Here is a 21,210-nt window from a genome sequence, read left to right as displayed (position 1 = left end):
TATTTCTACTTCCCTGTAGCCTTCAGACCCCTTTAAAGAACTCAGCCAAGGCAATTCTGGCATCTCCACCTCGCTGACCTTAGACCATCATGTCCAAGTTACCAGAGTCACCCAGTAGCACATTAGCATGAGTTCTGGGTGTTCTTGGCACAACATTACATCTTGAGTCATGGGAAATGCTCCCATTGCAATCAACTTCCTACCCAGTCTTATATAGCCTCTCACCACCATCAGTTACCCTCAAGATCCCCTCCCTCGTCCGTTATCCTGGAGGTCCTGTGGTTAGATATGTCCTGCAAAGTTTTGGGTGATCAAATAGTGACTGTGCTTCATGGCTTGGATATGCTGAGGCTCAGTGCTAGTTACTGGTCTAGAGGCAATGAGAGGGGGAGCTTCAGAAGGATTAGCATTGTTTTATAAGACGTCTACCTCATCTACCTTGGTGAGATCGTTGCACTGTCTCCAGGAAAAATGAGGCTGTTCTTTTCTATCAAGCAAAGGAGTAGCTCATGCTGGCCAGAAGGGTTCAGGAGCTCTGAGGGTTCGAGGTTCTTAGATACATCCACCCAAATATCCCCAAGCCAGGCCTTAGGGTCCCATTCCTTCTCTTTAAAAGGCTTGAATTTAGTACAGGAAAGCTGTTAAGGATGCACAGGTCTCCTCTGCCGCTCTGTTGCCCTTGATTAAGTCTTGAGCCTTGTTTCATCACTCTTACTTCCTGGCCACAGAAGTGAGCATTTCTTTACACGTTGCCTTGGGAGACTTTCTGGCTTTCACATCATGTGCTGAGTGGAGTGGGCTAAGAGCCTTTCATTTTTTCTTCAAATCTTCTAAGGCAATTTGGAAAAGTTAACCACCTTCATAATCCTTGTAATTACAGCTGCCTTTATATCTTTCAAGTGCCCAAGCTACTAACTATATAAGCCAAACTTTCCCTTCAACTGCTATCTCCTTCCAGTCTACCAAAGATAAGAGTCTTACACTAGGGATAACTAGCATCCTACTCGACAACAGTGGTGAGAGGTCTCTGTTGTCTTTTGAATGGTGGGTGATCTGGTTGTAGATTCCCTTCCGTATGGCCAGCCTTCTACTGCTACTTCCTACTGTCTTAGGTTCAATCCCCATAAAAGCAGAGCCTAAGCCTAGAACTTGGGTGCAGTTTATTTGGTAGATGATCCCAGGAACTGAGAGAGAAAGAGTGAGGAAAGTAGCAGAAGGAAAATTCAACAAAGTGTGTTTTGGTATCTGTTTTCTTCTGGAGGTTGCCCCAGAAGGCATTAACTCTCCTACATTCTCAGGCTACATTTGTGGGTTGAGAGAGCTGTTGAGGCTTAGGAGAAAGCCCAGAAGCAGAAAGGCACTTACTACACTAAGATACAAAGGAAAAATACAGGAAAAAACCCTTGGCTCAATGGTGAAGAAACTGCCTACCAACGCAGTAGCCGTGGGGGACGTGGATTCGATCCCTGCATTGGGAAGATCCCCTGGAGAAGGAAATTGCAATCTACTCCGGTATTCTTGCCTGGGAAATCCCATGGACAGAGGAGCCTGGTGGGCTACAGTCCACAGGGAAACAAAGGACATGACTGAGTGACTGAGCGTGCATGCACACACACAAGCATGCACACATGAAACTTACACTCCAGTTGGGGCAGAGTGGGTGGAGGGAGATTGACAAAATATAATATATAGCATGTTAAATGGTGACAAAGGCTAGAAAACAAAGCAAGAAAGGAGGGTAAGTTGTGCTGGTTTTGTTGGGTGTGGGGAGAATGTACGTTCTTTTAAAATAAAGTCACTAGGGAAAACATCACTGAAAAGCTGACATTTAAGTAGAGACCTGATGGAAGTGAGTAAAATCAGCACAACACTGAGAAGGAGCAACTGTGAGGTAGGAGAGAAATCAGAAGAGGGTAGTGCCCTAGAAGACTGGTGAAGACAAGGAGTCCACTGTAAGCATGCTGCTGATGGGCCTAGATGAGGAGGGAGAGCCGGACAAAGGCCTTACCAGGACTGGAGTCAGCGTTATCCTTGACAAGAGCAGGCTCCGGAGAGCTGGAGGTGGGATTCAAAGCTGAGGGGAACTAACTAAGAGCAAAGAGGGAGGGGAGGAATTGAAGACAGTGAATATAAACAATTTGGGGGAGTTTAGGTATAAAGGAAAGCAGAGAAATGGGGCAGTGGCTGGAAGGTAATATAGGATGAAGAAAGGACTTTTTTCCAAGATGGAAGACCTCCCAGGATTCCTACTTCCATTTCCCTTCATCTTTCCTCTTGCTGTAGACAAATGTACAGCTTTTTTCACCTCTCTTCCTCAAGCCCATAAAATATTTTCGCAAAGCTCTTCCCCAGAGAGTTCTGAGCTATAGCAGAATGCCACAAAAAAGTCCTTTGTTCCTACTTTCAGTGCTGTCACATTGCCTGAGGCAATGAGCTTGCTGACTTAGTCAAGGGGTGAAACTCCAGAGCAGAAAGAACAAAGGCAGATATCTCAAAATATCATCCTCCCGATTTGATCTGGGTCCTTTATCCACTTGGATGCCCTTCCCTAAACATCTGTTGCTGCTCTGTCAGGGCAGATAACTTTTCTCTGTTCTAGAGAATCAACTATTTGTTTTCAAGTGCTCTGACCAAAGCAGCATTCCTCAACTTCAGGCACTCTTGGATCACCTTCATGATTTTTGCTATTTCACCATACTGAATAGTTTTTATCTCAGGTTTTAAAGTAAAGTACTTTCCTCCTTAAAAACATTTTATTGCAGTAAAATTCACATAAGTCACTAACATGTACAATGCAATGGCTTTTAGAATGTACAACATTTACAATGTTGTACAACCATTACACCTCAAAAACATTTTTCTTCAACTTGAAAGGAAAGCCTGTTCCTCTTATGTAGTCACTTCATCCTTCCCACTACACCCCCGCCCCCCCCCCAGCTATGGATTTGAGTCTTCTGGATATTTCATACAAGCAAAATCACAACATGTGGTCCTGTGTATCTGGCCTCTTCCACTTAGTTTCTCCATCAGTGCCTTATATTGTGTTTTTCCCCCCCTTTGTGTATTGTTTTGATTCCCTTCTCATTTCCTTTTCTGCATATTTTTTATTTTCCAAGTTATTCTCAAAGAAAATTTTATTTCACCACTACAACTATTCAAAATATTTTAATACATGTTAATATAAATATTAATGCTGGCTTAAAACCTGGGTTTTCAGGAGAAAACTAAGATCATGGCATCCGGCCCCATTACCTTATGGCATAGAGAGGGAAAAGGTGGAAGTAGTGACAGATTTCCTCTTCTTGAGCTCTAAAATCACTGTGGATGGTGACTGCAGCCATGAAATCAGAAGACATTTGCTTCTTGATAGGAAAGCTATGACAAACCTAGACAGTCTGTTGAAAAGCCCAGACATTGCCAACAAAAGTCCATATGATCAAGGCTATGGTCTTCCCACTATTCAAGTAGGGTTGAATCATAAAGAAGGTGGAGCGCTAAAGAATTGATGCCTTGGAACTGTGGTGCTGGAGAAGACTCCTGAAAGTCCCTTGGACAGCAAGGAGATCAAACCAGTCAATCTTAAGGGAAATCAACCCTGAATACTTGTTGGAAGGACTGATGCTGAAGCTGAAGCTCCAGTGTTTTGGTCATCTGATGTAAACAGCCAAGTCATTGGAAAAGTCCTTGATGCTGGGAAAGATTGAGGGCAGAAGGAAAAGAGGGCATCAGAGGATGAGATGGCTGGATGGCATCACTGATGCAATGGACATGAACTTGGGCAAACTTCAGGAGATAAGTGAGGGACAGAGAGGCCTGGCATGCTACAGTCCATGTGATCACAAAGAGCTGGACACAACTGGGCAACTGAATAACATATATATAAATACAGAATTATTAAAATTCAAAAGAGTACTACTCAAAAGAAATGTTTTTAAGTTTAATGTCTAATGACATGGTCTGTGTTGTTTTGGCCACATTTTGTACAAAGTAATGGTTTAGTAACCCCTAGTCTTTCTCCTGAAAGCAAGTTAAGGTAAGGCAGGACATCCACTTCTCTCAAAGATTTCACATGGCTCTAGGGAAACGTTTTGGAATCTTACTGGACTTACTGGATGTTGACATCGCCTGTCTGTATTCCGAGGAAAGTTTGCAGATACCAAGGACCACTGTCATCACCTCCTGGTGCAGCCACGTCACTCACAAGTACAACACACTCAACAAAGGCACCGATATGATACCTTGGGCACAGAGAGGGGGCCCCCATTTTCCGGGAGAGAACATCCATCTGGAACGGATCTAGAAGCAGATCAAAAATCAGACACCTATAGGAGGAAATGAGTGAAGCTGACCAGGAGGCAATTGCTGTTGGGCAAAACCAAGATCCGTGATGTCTAAATTTCCTGGGTTTTCAGGAGAACACAGAAAATCTGGATTTTTAATGGGAAATCTCCAAATTCGTACGTGTTGGCAACTCACACAAAACTGTAAAAAAGTGGATTGAGCAAATCTGTGCACTAGATCAGCTCTAGAGAGCGCTTATCTGTATCTCCGACCAGTCATTTTATTTATTTATTTATTTTCCGACCAGTCATTTTAGAAAGAAGCCAGGAAAGTGTCTCACCAAAAGCCATCCAGCCAGGACGGGGAGCCAGAGCCGAAAGTTTCGAGAAGGCTTCTGTCTCGAAACAGTTTCCAGGTCGTAAAATACATTCTTATCCTGAACTCAGGCTGAAACCCCTCCAGGGAGCGCCTCAAGGAGGGAAGGGCCAAGTGCAAGGTCCTTGACCCGCCCGCCCAACCGCACCCTCCGAGCCTGAGCCCGGGTTTCCCCGCCTCCCGGACTTTGTCCTCCGTCCCTTAGGCCAAGAAAGCCATCACTGTCACTGCCTTTCACCGCCTGCCATCCTCGCCCCCTAGACACTGCCTGTTGCCGGCCTGGCTCCCACTCCGCGTTCCCAGCGGCCTGCAAACTTCTTCCTACACACCCCTATCGCATCCTCCCGAGACCGGCTGTGGGGGAGTTCCCGGTCCATCACAGGCCGGAAGTGATCTTCCCTGCACGCACGCAGCGTGCGCAATGCTCGCCGGGAGCCCGGTCAGTGCCTGCCCTCCGGAGCAACGCGCCTGAGGTGACGAGCGAGGTGCGCTTGCGCCGCACGGGTTTTATTGAGTCACCGCGACTCCGGAGCCCGCGGCTCGAGCATGGGCAGGCAGCCCGCGCCTTCGCGCTTGCGCGTCTTCCTTTGCCAGGCGCACGCCGCGGCAGCCGGGCTTGCCCCGTGGTCGAGCTTCTTCTCCAGCAGGTGCATTCGGGCTGTGGTCTCCGTCAGCATGTCCATAAGCAGTTCCTGCTGCAGCTTCAGGTAGTTGTTCTCCTCCAGCAGCACTTGGCTTTTGACTCGCTGCATCTGTGCCTTCCAGCCGGCGATGGTCTGCGAGGGCAGCTTTGGCGGCGACCACACTGGCTGGCCTTCGGCGGTCCACCGTCCGCCGCGGAACACGAAGGCCTCGTCGCTCAGGCGCGTGCGCGGCGGGCCGTAGCTGAGGCCTAGTTCCGCCTGGCGCGTCTGGTGGTCCAAGAGGTAGAAGGTAGACATGGAGGAGATGCGGCGCAGCGGCGGGCGTCGCGGTGAGAAGCGCCGCGAGCAGTGGTCGATCCAGAACTGCCGCAGCTGCTCCCACAGGCGGCTGGCGTAGCCCCAGGCCAGGCACCCAAAGGCCTCCAGGGCGAGGGCCGGGCGGGCCTTGTCAGGCGCACGAATGCCCGGAGCGTAGCCACGAGGACCGGGGTGACTCGGGCTGCGCCCTTGCCTCTCAAGCCCCAATGTCCAGAATGATAAAGGCGAGCCAGGGGCACTGCTGGGGAGCAAGAGTATGTGTGAGCAGCCTGCTCGGGCGAGCTGTTCTGCCCCCTATTCCCTAAAACCACGAGGCCTGCTGGGCGGGGCTCAGGCCTGCGACGCCGCCTGGACTAACAAGCTGCTGGCCACTGAGGAGTCCGTCCCTGCCCACACGCCTCCAAGCAGTCTTTCCGGAAACTTCTCCAAAGACCACTTCGGGCCTTGGGGCTAGATAGGCTGACTGAGGACCAGAGCCCTGCTCTCTTGAGTGCTGAGTGGCTGCTGGAAGGGGTTAATGGGCCCTTAGGGAAGGAGGGAATGCTAGCAGAGGCAAGTAAAGATGCACAGGAATTTTGACGGGTACGTTGGGGGTGCATAAAGGAGAGACTCTAGGCAGAGTGAAGGGCTCTGCGAGGCTCCAGTGTTGTGCATGTGAGGAAGAGCTTGGTGTAGGGTCGGTGTAGGGTATTAATAGCAGAAGAGGAAGCTGGAAAGGGAAACCAGGTCGTTCTGTGAGGGTGCTGTACAGGCAGGCTCCAAAGTTTAGACTTCCTTCTGTGAGTTAGAGGGCACTAACTGAAGGACTACAAAGGCAGGGCTAGATCTACATTCTGAAAAGTATCTGGTGGATGTCTAGCATACCCAACAGCATTATTGCCCTTATCATTCACTTATTTTACAACTTTGAACTGACTGACATCTGCTTTGTGCCAGGCTGTGGTTTGGGTAGAGGGTCCCAAGCATAGCCTATGCCTGCCCTCAAGATATTCCTGGTCCATCTGGGAAGCCTGAGGTGTGTGTTTAGATCACAGTCCCTTGTAGTCGGTTCGGTGGAGGCATGTGCCATGGGCTAGGACCTATGCTTAGGACCTGAGCCAACAGTGGTTGTGAGACTGAGCATGACTTCTACCCCAAGCAGACTACGTGCTCAAGGAAGCTAAAGTCAGGTAACAGACGTGTCCCGTTCTCCCTTGCCTCACTCCTTAAGTGCTGATTCTGTTGTATGAGAAAGCGGACTGTGTTTTCTTTTAAATTCCTCTTCACCCCATGGAGAGTGAAAAGAATCCTGGGGCAGTGTTCCCTCTGTTAGGCCCCCATTAATTCAGCACACACTATTTTTCACACAAACCTGGGCAGTACTGTCCCCTAGATCTGGCTCAGGGGCATGTCTCTGGAAGACCACATAGGGCCTAAAGGATAGAACCAGGCCCACCCTTGAGGTTGCATCTTTCCAGAGGACCCTTTCCCCATAATCCTCACATGTCATGCCTCACCTGGAAGATGTGTTGAAGTTGCCAAGCTGCTGTCCTAGGCCTGGCCCCATCTCTGAACCACTCAGGTGCTTTTTACCAGCTATGACTCACAATGCCTCTTGGACAGATCAGCTAAGCTATAAAACAGACCCCAGGGAACTCCTCTGTATTCATTCAGCACACTTGCTGAGGTCCTACTGTGTTCCAGGCACTGTTCTTAGGGTGTGACAAAGGTATTCCCTCATTATTCTTAGATGTGGAGAAGGTCATAAGCAGAACCTAAGATAGGAATATGTTCCAGGGGAATAAACAAAATAGTCCCTCATGAAGCTAACCAAGGGTGTCATGGGTCAGATTTCGCAGAAGCAGAGCCTGAGATGAGAATTTTTAGAGGGATTTATTGGGGAAGTGACGAAAGCAGGACAGGCCAGGGAAAAAAGGTAAAGCTAAGCAAGAACATGGCAAGTGGAGACTGACTAGTCAGATCTCACAGGGAACTGTACAAAATTGTGCCACAGAGTTAGGTCTCCTTACTGCAAAGGAGCCAATCTTTTATGCTTTTCTTTTCACCCACCCACCTCTCATTTCAGTCAGTCATTGGCAGGGGCAGCTGTGAGTTGTCAACCAACAGTTCAGGCACCTATGGGGTGGGTGCACCTCCAGTAAAGGGATCTGTGGGATGTCAACAACATAGGGAGGAAGCAAACAGATAATTAAAATGAAAGGAAATAACTCCATTAATAAGAATTTCTGATTGTGATACATGCCATGAAGAAAAGAGAAATACAGGAAGTGACTTTAGGACAAAATGAGGGGTAGGGACCAATTTAGAATTAGAACTTAGTGAAGGCACCTGATAGTCATACCTAGACCTGAATGATGAGAAGGGGCTAGAGGTTCAAAGGAGCTGGGCTAATCTGAAGGACAAGTGCTGTGTTGAGCAGTGGAAGGAAATAAAGTCAACGCTGTTCTCCAAACATGCTCAGTCAATTGCCATCATCTCTACTTAACTTTCCTTACCCCAGGGGTCTCTGACAGGGGCATCCAGTGTCCCGATGGCTCTGGAAGGAGTCACCCAGCCCCAGGGGAGCTCACAGTGGAGCAGAACCAAGTGGTAATGCCACCTCCCAGAAAACTTTTTTCTTGAACAGGTATGATTGACACAATAAACTACACACATTGATAATGTACTCTTTGGTATGTTTGGATAATTTGATGTAAGAAATCATCACCAAAATCAAGATAATGAAGAGATCCATTACTTTCAGAAGTCTCCTCTGCTCCCATGACTATATAGTTTGTATTTTCTAAAATTTTATATAAATAGAATTATTTAGTATGTACTTTATTTTTGCACTAGCTTCTTTTTTTTTTTTTTTGCACTAGCTTCTTGCAATATAATTATTTTAGGTTGAAATTCATTCATTCATTTTTTAGTGAGTAATATCCATTACTTAGAAATACTGCAGTTTTCCCATCTACCTGTTGATGGAAGTTTGGGTTGTTCCCCTCTGAGGGGCTATACAGCTGCTATAAATATCTGTATAATGTCTTTGTGTGGCCATACGCTTCAGTTTTTCTTGAGTAAATACCTAGGAATAGGATGGCTAGGTAATATGGTGTGTATGTTTACCTTTTTACGAAGTTACCAGTTTTCCCAAAATGATTGTACCATATCCCCACCAGCAGTGAAAATGTTTCTCTTCCTGTTCCTCCACATACTTGCCAGCAGTTAGTATGGTAAATCTGTTTAATTTTAGTTATTCTAGTGGGTGTGTCTAAATTGTGATTCTGATTTCTCTATTGGGCTGATTATGTTGAGTGTCTTTTCTCTTTTTGTTGTTGTTGAGTGTCTTTTCATGTGTTTATTTGTTACCCACCTTGCTGTTCATCAGTCACATGATGAACAATAAAGTTCAGTTCAGTCCAGTTCGGTCGCTCAGTCTTATCCACCTGGACTGCAGCACACCAGGCTTCCCTGTGCATCAGCAACTCCTTGAGCTTGCTCAAATTCATGTCCATCAGGTTGGTGATGCCATTCAACCATCTCATCCTCTGTCATCCCCTTCTCCTCCTGCCTTCAATCATTTCCAGCATCAGGGTCTTTTCAAATGACTCAGTTCTTCGCAGCAGGTGGCCAAAGTTTTGGAGCTTCAGCTTCAGCATCAGTCCTCCCAATGAATATTCAGGACTGATTTCCTTAACAATGGACTGGTTGGATCTCCTTGCTGTCCAAGGGACTCTCAAGACTCTTCTCCAGCACCACAGTTCAAAAGCATCAATCTTCGGAGCTCAGCTTTCTTTACAGTCCAACTCTCACACCCCTACATGACTACTGGAAAAACCAAAGCTTTGACTAGATGGAACTTTGTTGGCAAAGTAATGTCTGCTTTTTAATATGCTAAGTCATAACTTTTCTTCCAAGGAGTAAGCATCTTTTAATTTCGTGACTGTAGTCACAATCTGCAGTGATTTTGGAGCCCCAAAAAATAAAGTCTCTCACTGTTCCCTTTGTTTCCCCATCTATTTGCCATGAAGTGATGGAACCAGATGCCATGATCTTCGTTTTCTGAATGTTGAGTTTTAAGGCAACTTCTTCACTCTCCTCTTTCACTTTCATCAAGAGACTCTTTAGTTCTTCTTTGCTTTCTGCCATAGTGTGGTATCATCTGCATATCTGAGGTTATTGATACTTCTCCCGGCAATCTTGATTCCAGCTTGTGCTTCATCCAGTCCAGCATTTCTCATGATGTACTCTGCATATAAGTTAAATAAGCAGGGTAACAATATACAGCCTTGATGTACTCCTTTCCCTATTTGGAACCAGTCTGTTGTTCCATGTCCAGTTCTAACTGTTGCTTCTTGACCTGTATACAGATTTCAGGAGTCAGGTAAGGTGGTCTGGTATTCCCATCTCTTTCAGAATTTTCCATAGTTTGTTGTGATCCACACAGTCAAAGGCTTTGGCATAGTCAATAAAGCAGAAATAGATGTTTTTCTGGAACTCTCGTGCTTTTTTGATGATCCAGCAGATGTTGGCAATTTGATCTCTTATTCCTCTGCCTTTTCTAAATCCAGCTTGAACATCTGAAAGTTCACAGTTCAGGTACTGTCGAAGCCTGGCTTGGAGAATTTTGAGCATTACTTTGCTAGCGTATGAGATGAGTGCAATTGTGCAGTAGTTTGAACATGCTTTAGCATTGCCTTTCTTTGAGATTGGAATGAAAACTGACCTTTTCCAGTCCTGTGACCACTGCTGAGTTTTCCCGATTTGCTGGCATGTTGAGTGCAGCACTTTCACAGCATCATCTTTTATGATTTGAAATAGCTTAACTGGAATTCCATTATCTTCACTAGCTTTGTTCATAGTGATGCTTCCTAAGGACCACTTGACTTCGCATTCTGACCAATAAAGACATACCTGCAAATAGTGAGGGAAGGCTATCTTTTATAGATGGTGCTGAGTCAACTTGTCATCCATATGAAAAAACACTATCAACAAAAATTAGCTGAATATGGAACACAAAATTTAAACGGTGAATTGTCTAGCTTTGCAAAGCATTCTTAAATATTACACGAAAAGAATGACTCTCAAAAGTAAAAATTGATAAACTGTACTTTGTTCTTGTCTTTTGCCCCTTTTTTTAAAAACTGGATTGTTTCATCTGAGTATAAGGAGTTCTTTAATGCTAGAAAAAAAACTGTCAGATATGTTTTGCAAATATTTTTTCTCAGTCTCTGACTTGCCTATTAAAGCAAAAGTTTTTAATTTGAATAAAGTCCAGTTTATCAATTTTTACTTTTGAGAGTCATTCTTTTCATGTAATATTTAAGAATGCTTTGCCATACTAGAAATTTCACTGTTTTAACTTTACATTTTATGTCCCATTTTCAATTAATTTTTGTTGATAGTGTTTTTCATATGGATGACAAGTTGACTCAGCACCATTTATAGAAGACTAGCCTTCCCTCACTATTTGCTGTTATGTCTTTTTTTTTATCTTGTGACGGTACGCATGACTGTTTCTGGACCCCACGTGCTCTTCTATTGATTTTTTTATTCTTATACTAATAATATTTTCTTTAATTATTGTGGCTTACAGTAAATCTTTATCTGGGAATATAAATCTTCAAACTTTTTTTTTAAGGATTGCTTTGGTTTTCTAGGTCCTTGGAATTTTCATATAATTTTAATTCCACATAATTGAATTTCTGTCCTAATTTTAGAATTAGAATGTCAGTTTCCACAAATAAATCCTTATGCTCACTGTTCAGAGTTCTCTCTTATCAGGATAAGCTTGAATCAGCCCTCAGAAGGTTGTCTAATAGACATGAAATCAGAGCCCAGGAATATTTTAATCCAGCCAATCACACTTTCCCCTTCTCTTCCTGAGTCCGTCTTCTGCTCCCCCCTAGTTGTGTCTATGTTATTAAAGCTAATTTTCATTTATACTCATGACATTTCCAGAATATCCTGAGTAATCAGGAATGGTATACAGCAACTTTCAATTTCCCTTATTCCCATGGTCTGCAAAAAAGGAAAAGCTACAAAACCCAAGGAAGTCTTTTCTGATGGTCTGAACAGAAGAAGTTTAAAGGAGGAATAATTCCAACTTAACATTTAACTCCTTTCACAAGCAGACCTTACGTTTGAGGAAATTTAATGAAAAATACAGTTGGTTTTTTTTTTGGCCACACGGTGCTAAATGCAAGATCACAGTTCTCCAACCTGGAGTCAAACCCATCCTTCCCCCCAAAAGTGGAAGTGTGGAGCCCCAATCACTGAATTGCCAGGGAAGTCCTGAAAACTGTAGAATTTGAAGGTACACAATCAATAACAATGGTTCCTGGCTTCTTTGAGGGCCTTGGTCTCCAAGTCACTGGAAAGACCAAACTTGGAGCCTGTGAGGAAAGGAGTATCAGATCTCATTAGGCCTGAGTTTAAGGGCATAAAGCCCATTCTGATGACACAGAGAAAAGGAAAGAGGTCCTAAAAAAGAATTTTCTTTTCTTCACAGCTATAGTAGCTATAAATATCAGTGGATCCCTTCTCTTATCAACCAGGAAACTTCTAAAGCCATGAAAGCAAAATCTTGTTACCCTCATGACCATTTCAACCCAATTTCTAAGATAATCTGTTAGTAATATTTATCCTTCCATGAAACAATGAATGATTGTTTGTGCTAATAGTAGCTTTTAAAAACATAAATATTTGCATTTATATTAAATCTGATAGAAAAAGTAATTCAAGTAGTACAGAAAAAGAAAAACATAGTTATACAAAATATACATGCTTTCATTTTCCAATCAGTTGCCTGAGGTGACCTCTAAAAATGATACACTCTTCACTTGACCCAGAAAACCTCGCAAAATCATGCAAATCAAGAGGTTCAGATCTTTGTGTTCATTTTAAGAACATTCATGAAACTGCCCAGGCCATTAACAGTGTGCATGTCCAAAAAGCCACCAAGTAACTGAAGGAGGTCACTTTAAAGAAGCAATGTGCACCATTCCATCATTACAATGGTGGAGTTGGTAGGTGTGCACAGGCCAAACAGTGGTGCTGGACTCAGGGTCAGTGGCCCAGAAAGAGTGCTGAAGTTTTACTGTACATGGTCAAAAATGCAGAGAGTAATGCTGAACTTGAGGGCTTAGATGTAGGTTCTCTGGTCATTGAGCACATCCAGGCGAACAAAGCCCGCAGAACTTCCAGAACTCATGGTCGGATCAACCCATACATGAGCTCTCCTTGCCACGTGGAGATGACCCTTATTGAAAAAGAACAGATTTTTCCTAAACCAGAAGAGGAGGTTGCACAGAACAAAAAGATACCCCAGAAGAAACTGAAGATACAAAAACTTATGGCCCGGGAATAAACACCACAAAAAATAAATGCAAATAAAAGTAAAAACCAAAATACACATGCTTCACCTTGTACCTCCCCTTTCTGCAAGGTGCCTTTTTAGAAAGAACGTTAGTGGGAAAGAATGCCCATCCCCTATTTGGTTCACACTTCCCTTGGGCTTTTTCTTCTTTAGCTTCTCCTTCAGCCTTCCTCTTGGGCTTGGTGACTTCAGCAGGGCTGAGATGCAGTACAAGGGGGGACTGGTGGTAATCTAGGGGTTGCTATTGCTTCCTCTCTCATACTTATGCTGCCTTAAAATTGGTTACCTCCATGTTCTTTGTAATCTGCAATACTCTGCAGAAAATGTTTAAATTTTCTGTTTAAAAAAAAAAACTGAGTCATATGGCAGTTCTCTTTCCAGTTTTTTAAGGAATCTCCACACTGTTCTCCATAGTGGCTGTACTAGTTTGCATTCCCACCAACGGTGTAAGAGGGTTCCCTTTTCTCCACACCCTCTCCAGTATTTATTGCTTGTAGACTTTTGGATAGCAGCCATCCTGACTGGCGTGTAATGGTACCTCATTGTGGTTTTGATTTGCATTTCTCTGATAATGAGTGATGTGGAGCATCTTTTCATGTGTTTGTTAGCCATCTGTATGTCTTCTTTGGAGAAATGTCTGTTTAGTTCTTTGGCCCATTTTTTGATTGGATCATTTATTTTTCTGGAATTGAGCTGTAGGAGTTGCTTGCATATTTTTGAGATTGATTCTTTGTCAGTTGCTTCGTTTGCTATTATTTTCTTCCATTCTGAAGGCTGTCTTTTCACCTTGCTTATAGTTTCCTTCGTTGTGCAAAAGCTTTTAAGTTTAATTGGGTCCCATTTGTTTATTTTTGGTTTTATTTCCATTACTCTGGGAGGTGGGTCATAGAGGATCCTGCTGTGATTTATGTCAGAGGGTGTTTTGCCTATGTTCTCCTCTAGGAGTTTTATAGTTTCTGGTCTTACGTTTAGCTCTTTAATCCATTTTGAATTTATTTTTGTTTATGGTGTTAGAAAGTGTTCTAGTTTCATTCTTTTACAGGTGGTTGACCAGTTTTCCCAGCACCACTTGTTAAAGAGATTGTCTTTTCTCCATTGTATAATCTTGTCTCCCTTGTCAAAGATAAGGTGTCCATAGGTGTGTGGATTTATCTCTGGGCTTTCTATTTTGTTCCCACTGCTGGGCATATACACTGAAGAAACCAGAATTGAAAGAGATACGTGTACCCCAGTGTTCATCACAGCACTGTTTATAATGGCCAGGACATGGAAGCAACCTAGATGTCCATCAGTAGACGAATGAATAAGAAAGTTGTGGTACATATATACAGTGGAATATTACTCAGCCATTAAAAAGAATACACTTGAATCAGTTCTAATGAGGTGGATGAACTGGAACCTATTATACAGAGTGAAGTAAGCCAGAAAGAAAAACAACAATACAGTATACTAATGCATATATATAGAATTTAGAAAGATGGTAATGATAACCCTAAATGTGAGATAGCAAAAGAGACACGGATGTAGAGAACAGTGTTTTGGACTCTGTGGGAGAAGGTGAGGGTGGGATGATTTGAGAGAATAGCATTGAAACATGTATATTACCACATGTGAAACAGATCGCCAGTCCAGGTTTGATGCATGATACACAGGATGCTTGGGGCTGGTGCACTGGGATGACCCTGAGGGATGGGATGGGGAGGGAGGTGGAGGGGGTTCAGGATGGGGAACACATGTATACCTGTGGCATATTCATGTCAATGTATGGCAAAACTACTACAATATTGTAAAGTAATTAGCCTCCAATTAAAATAAATAAATAATTAAGTAAGTAAAAATGAATAATTCTTAAAAATAAAAAAATAACTGAAAAAAGTATTGATGATGTTCTGTTTGCTCTGCATAACCACCAGGAAGTGCCCCAGAACCTGAGAGTTTTCACCTGGGTGTGAGTGGTGGTGGCTAACCAGAGGGGAAGGCAAGCAGACAGGCATGAGAGCACTGAATCTCCCTATCAATGGAAGATCCCAAGGTCTTCTGAAGAGTGGAAAGTGGACTGAGAATGTGCATCATGGCACAGCACAAAGTGTGTGCCAGCTGAACTTGAAAACGCCTGCCTCAGATCATTGGGAGCAGATGACAAGTCAAATAGCACTTATTTTCAGCAGAAAAACATTTTTTGTTGTCCTATATATGTATTAATTTGGATGTTTTATAGGTAATTTATAAATCATGGTTTTATATTTGTGTAACAGCTGTAAATAAATGTATGGTACGCCTATGTTTTTAGGCATTTAAACAAGAATGTGTGGTGGGCTAATATTTTGATTAGCCTATACATAATTGTCCTGAATATTCCTTTTTACACAGACCTATTACCATTTAAATAAAAATCTGAGTCTTTCTGCAGAAAACAGAATTATCTAGGGGCTTCTAACTTTCAAAGTAGGCTCTATAAGGATATGAATAACTCTGAACAATCATCTTGAATTGTGAGAGCCTGGCTTTTTTTTTTTGCCATGCTGTGGGGATTGCGGGATCTCAGTTCAGTTCCCCAACCAGGGATTGAACCTGGTCACAGCAGTGAAAGTCCCAAATCCTAACCACTGGATCACCAGGGAGCTCCCCTGGCCTTTTTTTTTTTTTACATTGTGAATTTGAAAATTGTGCAAGGAGGACTTCCCTGGTGGCACAGTAGAGAGGAATCCACCTGCCAATGCAGGGGACACAGGTCTGGTCCCCGCTCTAGGAAGATTCTACCTGCCGTGGAGCGACTGAGCGCTTGTGTCACAAGTCACAATTATTGAGCCCGCAGGCTGCAACTGCTGAAGCCTCACATACCTGGAGCCTGTGCTCAACAAGAGAAACAAGTGCAATGAGGAACCTGTACTGGCCAAAACTAGAAAAAGCCTGAATACAGCCAAAAATAAATAATAAGTAAAAATTGTGCAAGGAAAAAAAATTTTTTTCAAGATAACTTGTGCAGAGAATGACAATATACACTTTATCTAGAGTCTCCTACTCTCAACATTTTACCCTATTTCCTTTGTCATTTCTGAACCTTTATATGCATCATGGCCCTTTGCGCCTAAATACTTCTGTGTGTATTCTCTTACATAACCACGATCAGTTACAACCACGATACACAGTTATAACCACAATACAGTTACCAACCTTATAAATTTATGTTGATATACTACTTTATAATCAAGCATCCATATTTCAGTTTTGTCAGTTTACTAATAATGTCCTTTATAGCATTTCCTTCTAGTACAGGATCCTGTCTAGGGACAGGCATTGCATTTAAATGTTGCAAAGGAACCCTCCCTACTGTGGGCACTTTTAAGACCATGTAAGTGTCCTGTTCCTCAAAATTCCCCCTAAAGTTAGCATCCTTTGGTGACTCTCACGTGATCCCATCTTTACCTTTATAATTGCCAAATTATGCTTTTCTAACACTGGCATTCACTTTATACTCATCAATTGGCCCTCAGCGTTCTACTGTAAGCAAGAGCTCTTCCTTCTCTGTTGGTATTGCGAGATCATAGAAAATATATATGTGAGTCTCTGCCCCCCAATTTCTGGCACAGAGTTCCTAAAACGCTTGCAATTTCTTAAGTGTTAAGAGCATTACGCATATCTTTTGTTTTAGTATTTGGTCTCTGACTGCTGTTCCTGACACAGTTTCTAAACCCCTTGGAGTTGCTTGAGTTACAGCAGTGTCTTTTGGTCTAATGCAGTGAGTCGTGGTGCACTCCTAGATGGGACCTGTGTACCAGGAAGACCGAACCATGAACTTTCAGCCCCTCCTCCCCGGCACCACTCTCCAGAGAGAAGAGGGGCTGGAAATGGAATTAGTGATTGACCATGCTGCCATAAAAATCCCTTAAGCACTGGGTTCAGAAAGTTTCTAGGTTGGTGAACACATCCATGTTCTGGGAGGGCTACAGGGACAGAAGTTTGTGCCCCAGACCCTCCCATACCTCACCCTGTTTATCTCATCTGACTGTTCATTGGTATCTTTTATCATATCCTTTAATAAACTGACAGATGTAAGGAAGTTTTTCTGCATTCTGTGAGCTATTCTAGTAAATAATCAAGTCCAAGGGGAGGAAGTCATGGATACCTCAAATTCATAGACAAGTCAGACAGAAATTGTGGGTAACTTGAGGATTCATTGCTTTTGATTAGTATCTGAAGTGGTCAGTCTTATGGAACTAAGTCCTTAACCTGTAGGATCTGACACTGGCTATCTTCAGGTGGACAGTGTCAGAATTGAGTTAAATGGTAGGAACCAGTAGGTGTCACAGAATTGCTTGGCATGGGGAAAATTCCTACACATGTGGTGTAGGAAGTGTTGTGAATGTGGTAGTAGTGTGACATTAAAGAAGAAACACAGGAGGAGTTTGATTTTTTCTTTATAGATATACACCTATTAAGGCTTCCCTGGTGGCTCAGATGGTAAAGAATCTGCTTGCAGTGCAGGAGACCCAGGGTGATCCCTCAGTCCAGAAGATCCCCTGAAGAAGGGAATGGTTATGTTGCCAAAATCTTGGCTCTCTGTGCACCAATGCCAAACAGAAATATGGAGACAGAGTTATGGAGGAGAAAGAGTAGCTTTATTATTTTGCCAGGCAAAGGGGGAACACAGCAGCCTACCACCTCAAGAGTTGTGCCCCTCTCTCTGCTGAGTGAGTGAAAGTCGCTCAGTTGTGTCTGACTCTTTGTGACCCCATGGACTATACCATCCATGGAGTTCTCCAGGCCAGAATACTGAAGTGGGTAGCCTTTCCCTTCTCCAGGGGGTCTTCCTAACCCGGGGATCAAACCCAGGTCTCCCACATTACAGGCGGATTCTTTACCAACTGAGCCACAAGGGAAGCCCCTCTCTGCTGAGTAGGGAAAAGTGAAATGGCAACCCACTCCAGTACTCTTGCCTAGAAAGTTCCATGGATGGAGGAGCCTGGTGGGCTACAGTCCACGAGGTCGCAAAGAGTAGGACACGACTGAGCAACTTCACTCTCTTTCTATATAGTCAGGCAGGAGTATGTGCTTAAGGATCAAGGCAGTAACAGTCTATTTCTTCTGCAAAGTTTCAAAAGCACGGGGTTGCTGTCAAGTTAGGGTGTGTGCAGGGTCTTAGGTGGTCTAGTTTCCCAAACTTGATGAGCCTCTCTGATCCTTTAATCTTGCCTCAGGTGGTTTCATTGCTGTTCCTCCTTTGATTAGCAACTGTTCTGCCCTTTTGGAGCTGAGAGGTCACGAAGGCTGGAGTCTTCCCTATAAGAAATCGGGGACAAAAAGGTCTCTGTGCCCTGGAGCCGCTCAGGGTCCTGCTCAGCATCAGCGACCCGCTCCAGAGTTCTTGCCTGGAGAATTCCATGGACAGAGGAGCCTGCTGGGCTACCGTCCACGGGGTCACAACGAGTCGGACACGACCAACACTTTTACAGACTTATTAGTTTAAAATGTTTTTAAATTAGTTTAAATTATTTTTTAAAATGTGCTTACAACACTGTTGGTGGGAATGCAAATTATTACAGCCACTATGGAGAACAGTGTGGAGATTTCTTAAAAAGCTGGAAATAGAACTGCCATATGACCCAGCAATCCCACTTCTGGGCATACACACCAAGGAAACCAGATCTGAAAGAGACACGAGCACCCCAATGTTCATCGCAGCACTGTTTATAATAGCCAGGACATGGAAGCAACCCAGATGCCCATCAGCAGACGAATGGATGAGGAAGCTGTGGTACATATACACCATGGAATATTACTCAGCCATTAAAAAGAATTCATTTGAATCAGTTCTAATGAGATGGATGAAACTGGAGCCCATTATACAGAGCGAAGTAAGCCAGAAAGATAAAGACCATTACAGTATACTAACACATATATATGGACTTTAGAAAGATGGTAACGATAACCCTATATGCAAAAAAAGAAAAAGAGACTCAGATGTATAGAACAGACTTGTGGACTCTGGGAGAAGGCGAGGGTGGGATGTTTCAAGAGAACAGCATTGAAACATGTATATTATCTAGGGTGAAACAGATAACCAGCCCAGGTTGGGTACATGAGACAAGTGCTCGGGCCTGGTGCACTGGGAAGACCCAGAGGGATCGGGTGGAGAGGGAGGTGGGAGGGGGGACTGGGATGGGGAATACATGTAAATCCATGGCTAATTCATTTCAATGTATAACAAAAACTACTGTAATGATGTAAAGTAATTAGCCTCCAACTAATAAAAAAAAAAATTAAAAACAAAACAGAAAAAAAAAATGTGCTTACAGCTGTCTTTTTCAGTGGTTTATAGCTCATTTAATTACTTTGATTCTCAGATGGCTGGGCCCTCCCCCGGAGATTCTGATGTAATATTCTAGAGGTATACCTTGGGTACTAGGATTTTGAAAGCTTTCCAGGGGACTTCCCTGGCAGTCTATCAGTTGAGACTCGGTGCTTCCAATGCAGAGGACACAGGTTCAACCCCTACTTGGGGAACTGTGATCCCACATGCCTCATGACACAGCCAAAATAACTAAATAATAAATAAAAAGCTTTCCAGGTAATTTCAGTGTGCAGCCAAGGCAAAAAGCAAAGCAAAAACCTTAAAATGTAAAACAGAGACCAAAGCGTGGAAACAGAAAAAAGCTGAGAGAAAACACATAGAGAAAAAAGTTGTCAATTAGAAAGTGGTCTGGTGCAGTGAGGAAATGAGCAGATTTTCTCCCTAGAAAATAACTATGAGACTGGGGGAAAATATTTTTTGAAAGATTTAGGGTTCTGGAAATTGACCAAAAGTAGTTGAGAAATTGAGAAGCATTTATTTATCCATGAAAAACTTCTGAAGTCAGGTTAGAACAGTGAGAACCTGTGGCACTCTTGCCTGGGGCTGCTCACATTCCCAGAGCTTGGTCATGAGGGTAGCTGTCCCCAAACTGGGTGGTGGTGGTTAGGTGCTCAGTTGTGTCTGATTCTTGGGACCCCATGGACTGTAGCCCCCCAGGTTCCTCTGTCCATGGGATTCTCCAGGCAAGAATACTGGAGTGGGTTGCCATTTCCTTCTCAAGTTCTCTGTCTTCCGAACTGGGGAGGCTGCACAAATCAGCAGCTTCACTGCCTGAGGGGGCTCACTGAATCTGAAATAAATCATGGTGAGATACCACTCTACATCCACTAAAATGGCTCTAATCAAAAAGTCAGGGAATAGCTGGTATTGGTGATGACAGTGAGAAACTGAAACCCTCCAACTTGGGGATGTAAAATGAGCAGCCAATTTGGAAAACAAGTTGATAGTTTCTTAATCAATCATAAACTTAGCATTCAAGCCAGCAATTCTATTCCTATGTACTACCCAAAAGAACATGTCCATATACAGACTTGTTCAATAGACAAGGATGTCATAGTCATCAGCAATTGCAGCCCTCCAGAGTGAGCCGGTGAGCCCTGAGGAAACTCAGGATATGAAAACATAGGATACTAGTCCCAGATAGCTGAAGAACATATCAAAGAATGATTCAGTGAGTCCAGACTCTTGCATCTTTCTATACCTAGAAAAGTGCTAAGTTCCTTAACTTGATATAGCTGGTTTTTTAAATTAACAGTAATCTTTTGATGTACCCAGATTACCCGCACTTTGCTGCTGAACTCCTATATATCCTAGCTCCTCTCCTTGCCTTGAAGTACTTTCTCAGAGCTATCTGAAATGTGTTCTCCTGGGCTGTAGTCCTCATTCTCCCCCAAATAAAACTTTACTTGTAATTCTCACACTGTGAAATTTTTCTTCAATATATGCAATGTAATATTCAATAATAAAAAGAATTAATCCTTGATACATGCTACAACATAAATTAAGTGCAGAAACATTATGCTAAGTGACAGAAGTCAGATATGATTCCATTTACATGAACTATCTAGAAAAGGGAAAAAGCACTTTCATGGTTGCTTTCGTTGGCTGGGAATTAACTACAAATGGGGACCAAGGAACTTTTTGATGATGGAGTTACTCTAAAATTGGATTTTGGTAACTTCCATAAATTTACTAAAAATCAATGAATCATTCACTTACAGTGGGAAAACTTTATAGTATGCTAATTATATTTCAATAAAGTTAAACTATGTGAGAGTAGAATAAAAATACTTTTAGATTTGCAAGATTACAAAGAGTGGTAACCATGTCCATAGCAGTTTTATATCATATAACCAGAAATTGGAAACAGCTCAGGTGTC

The 21,210-nt window shown here is 43.2% G+C and overlaps 1 protein-coding gene and 1 pseudogene across 1 annotated transcript; one reads left to right on the top strand and one right to left on the bottom strand.

The window, feature by feature from the left end:
• Positions 1 to 3,924: 3,924 nt before the first annotated feature.
• On the bottom strand, positions 3,925 to 7,164 carry CBY3 (chibby family member 3). The gene is made up of 3 exons (XM_070460010.1): positions 7,115 to 7,164; positions 6,970 to 7,030; positions 3,925 to 5,912 (listed from the first exon to the last, which is right to left on the bottom strand). Exons 1-3 carry the CDS (start codon positions 7,162 to 7,164, stop codon positions 5,172 to 5,174), a joined length of 852 nt encoding a protein of 283 aa, XP_070316111.1. The 3' UTR covers positions 3,925 to 5,171.
• A 1,099-nt stretch (positions 7,165 to 8,263) lies between these two features.
• Positions 8,264 to 14,658, top strand: LOC139032761 (large ribosomal subunit protein uL22-like; annotated as a pseudogene).
• Positions 14,659 to 21,210: the final 6,552 nt, after the last annotated feature.

Source organism: Odocoileus virginianus, chromosome 3, assembly GCF_023699985.2.
Source record: "Odocoileus virginianus isolate 20LAN1187 ecotype Illinois chromosome 3, Ovbor_1.2, whole genome shotgun sequence".
Lineage (NCBI taxonomy): Eukaryota > Metazoa > Chordata > Mammalia > Artiodactyla > Cervidae > Odocoileus > Odocoileus virginianus.
The sequence above is the reverse complement of the archived record's forward strand: the minus strand, read 5'-3'. Positions and strand labels throughout refer to the sequence as shown.

Excerpts from the sequence above, each read along its gene's own strand:
- CBY3 (XM_070460010.1), bottom strand. The coding sequence starts at position 7,164 with ATGGGGCCAGGCCTAGGACAGCAGCTTGGCAACTTCAACACATCTTCC. Across the intron at positions 7,031-7,114 it reads AACTTCAACACATCTTCCAG|GCCCTATGTGGTCTTCCAGA; the intron begins GTGAGGCATGAC and ends TCTATCCTTTAG. Across the intron at positions 5,913-6,969 it reads TAGGGGACAGTACTGCCCAG|GGGGCAGAACAGCTCGCCCG; the intron begins GTTTGTGTGAAA and ends TTTAGGGAATAG.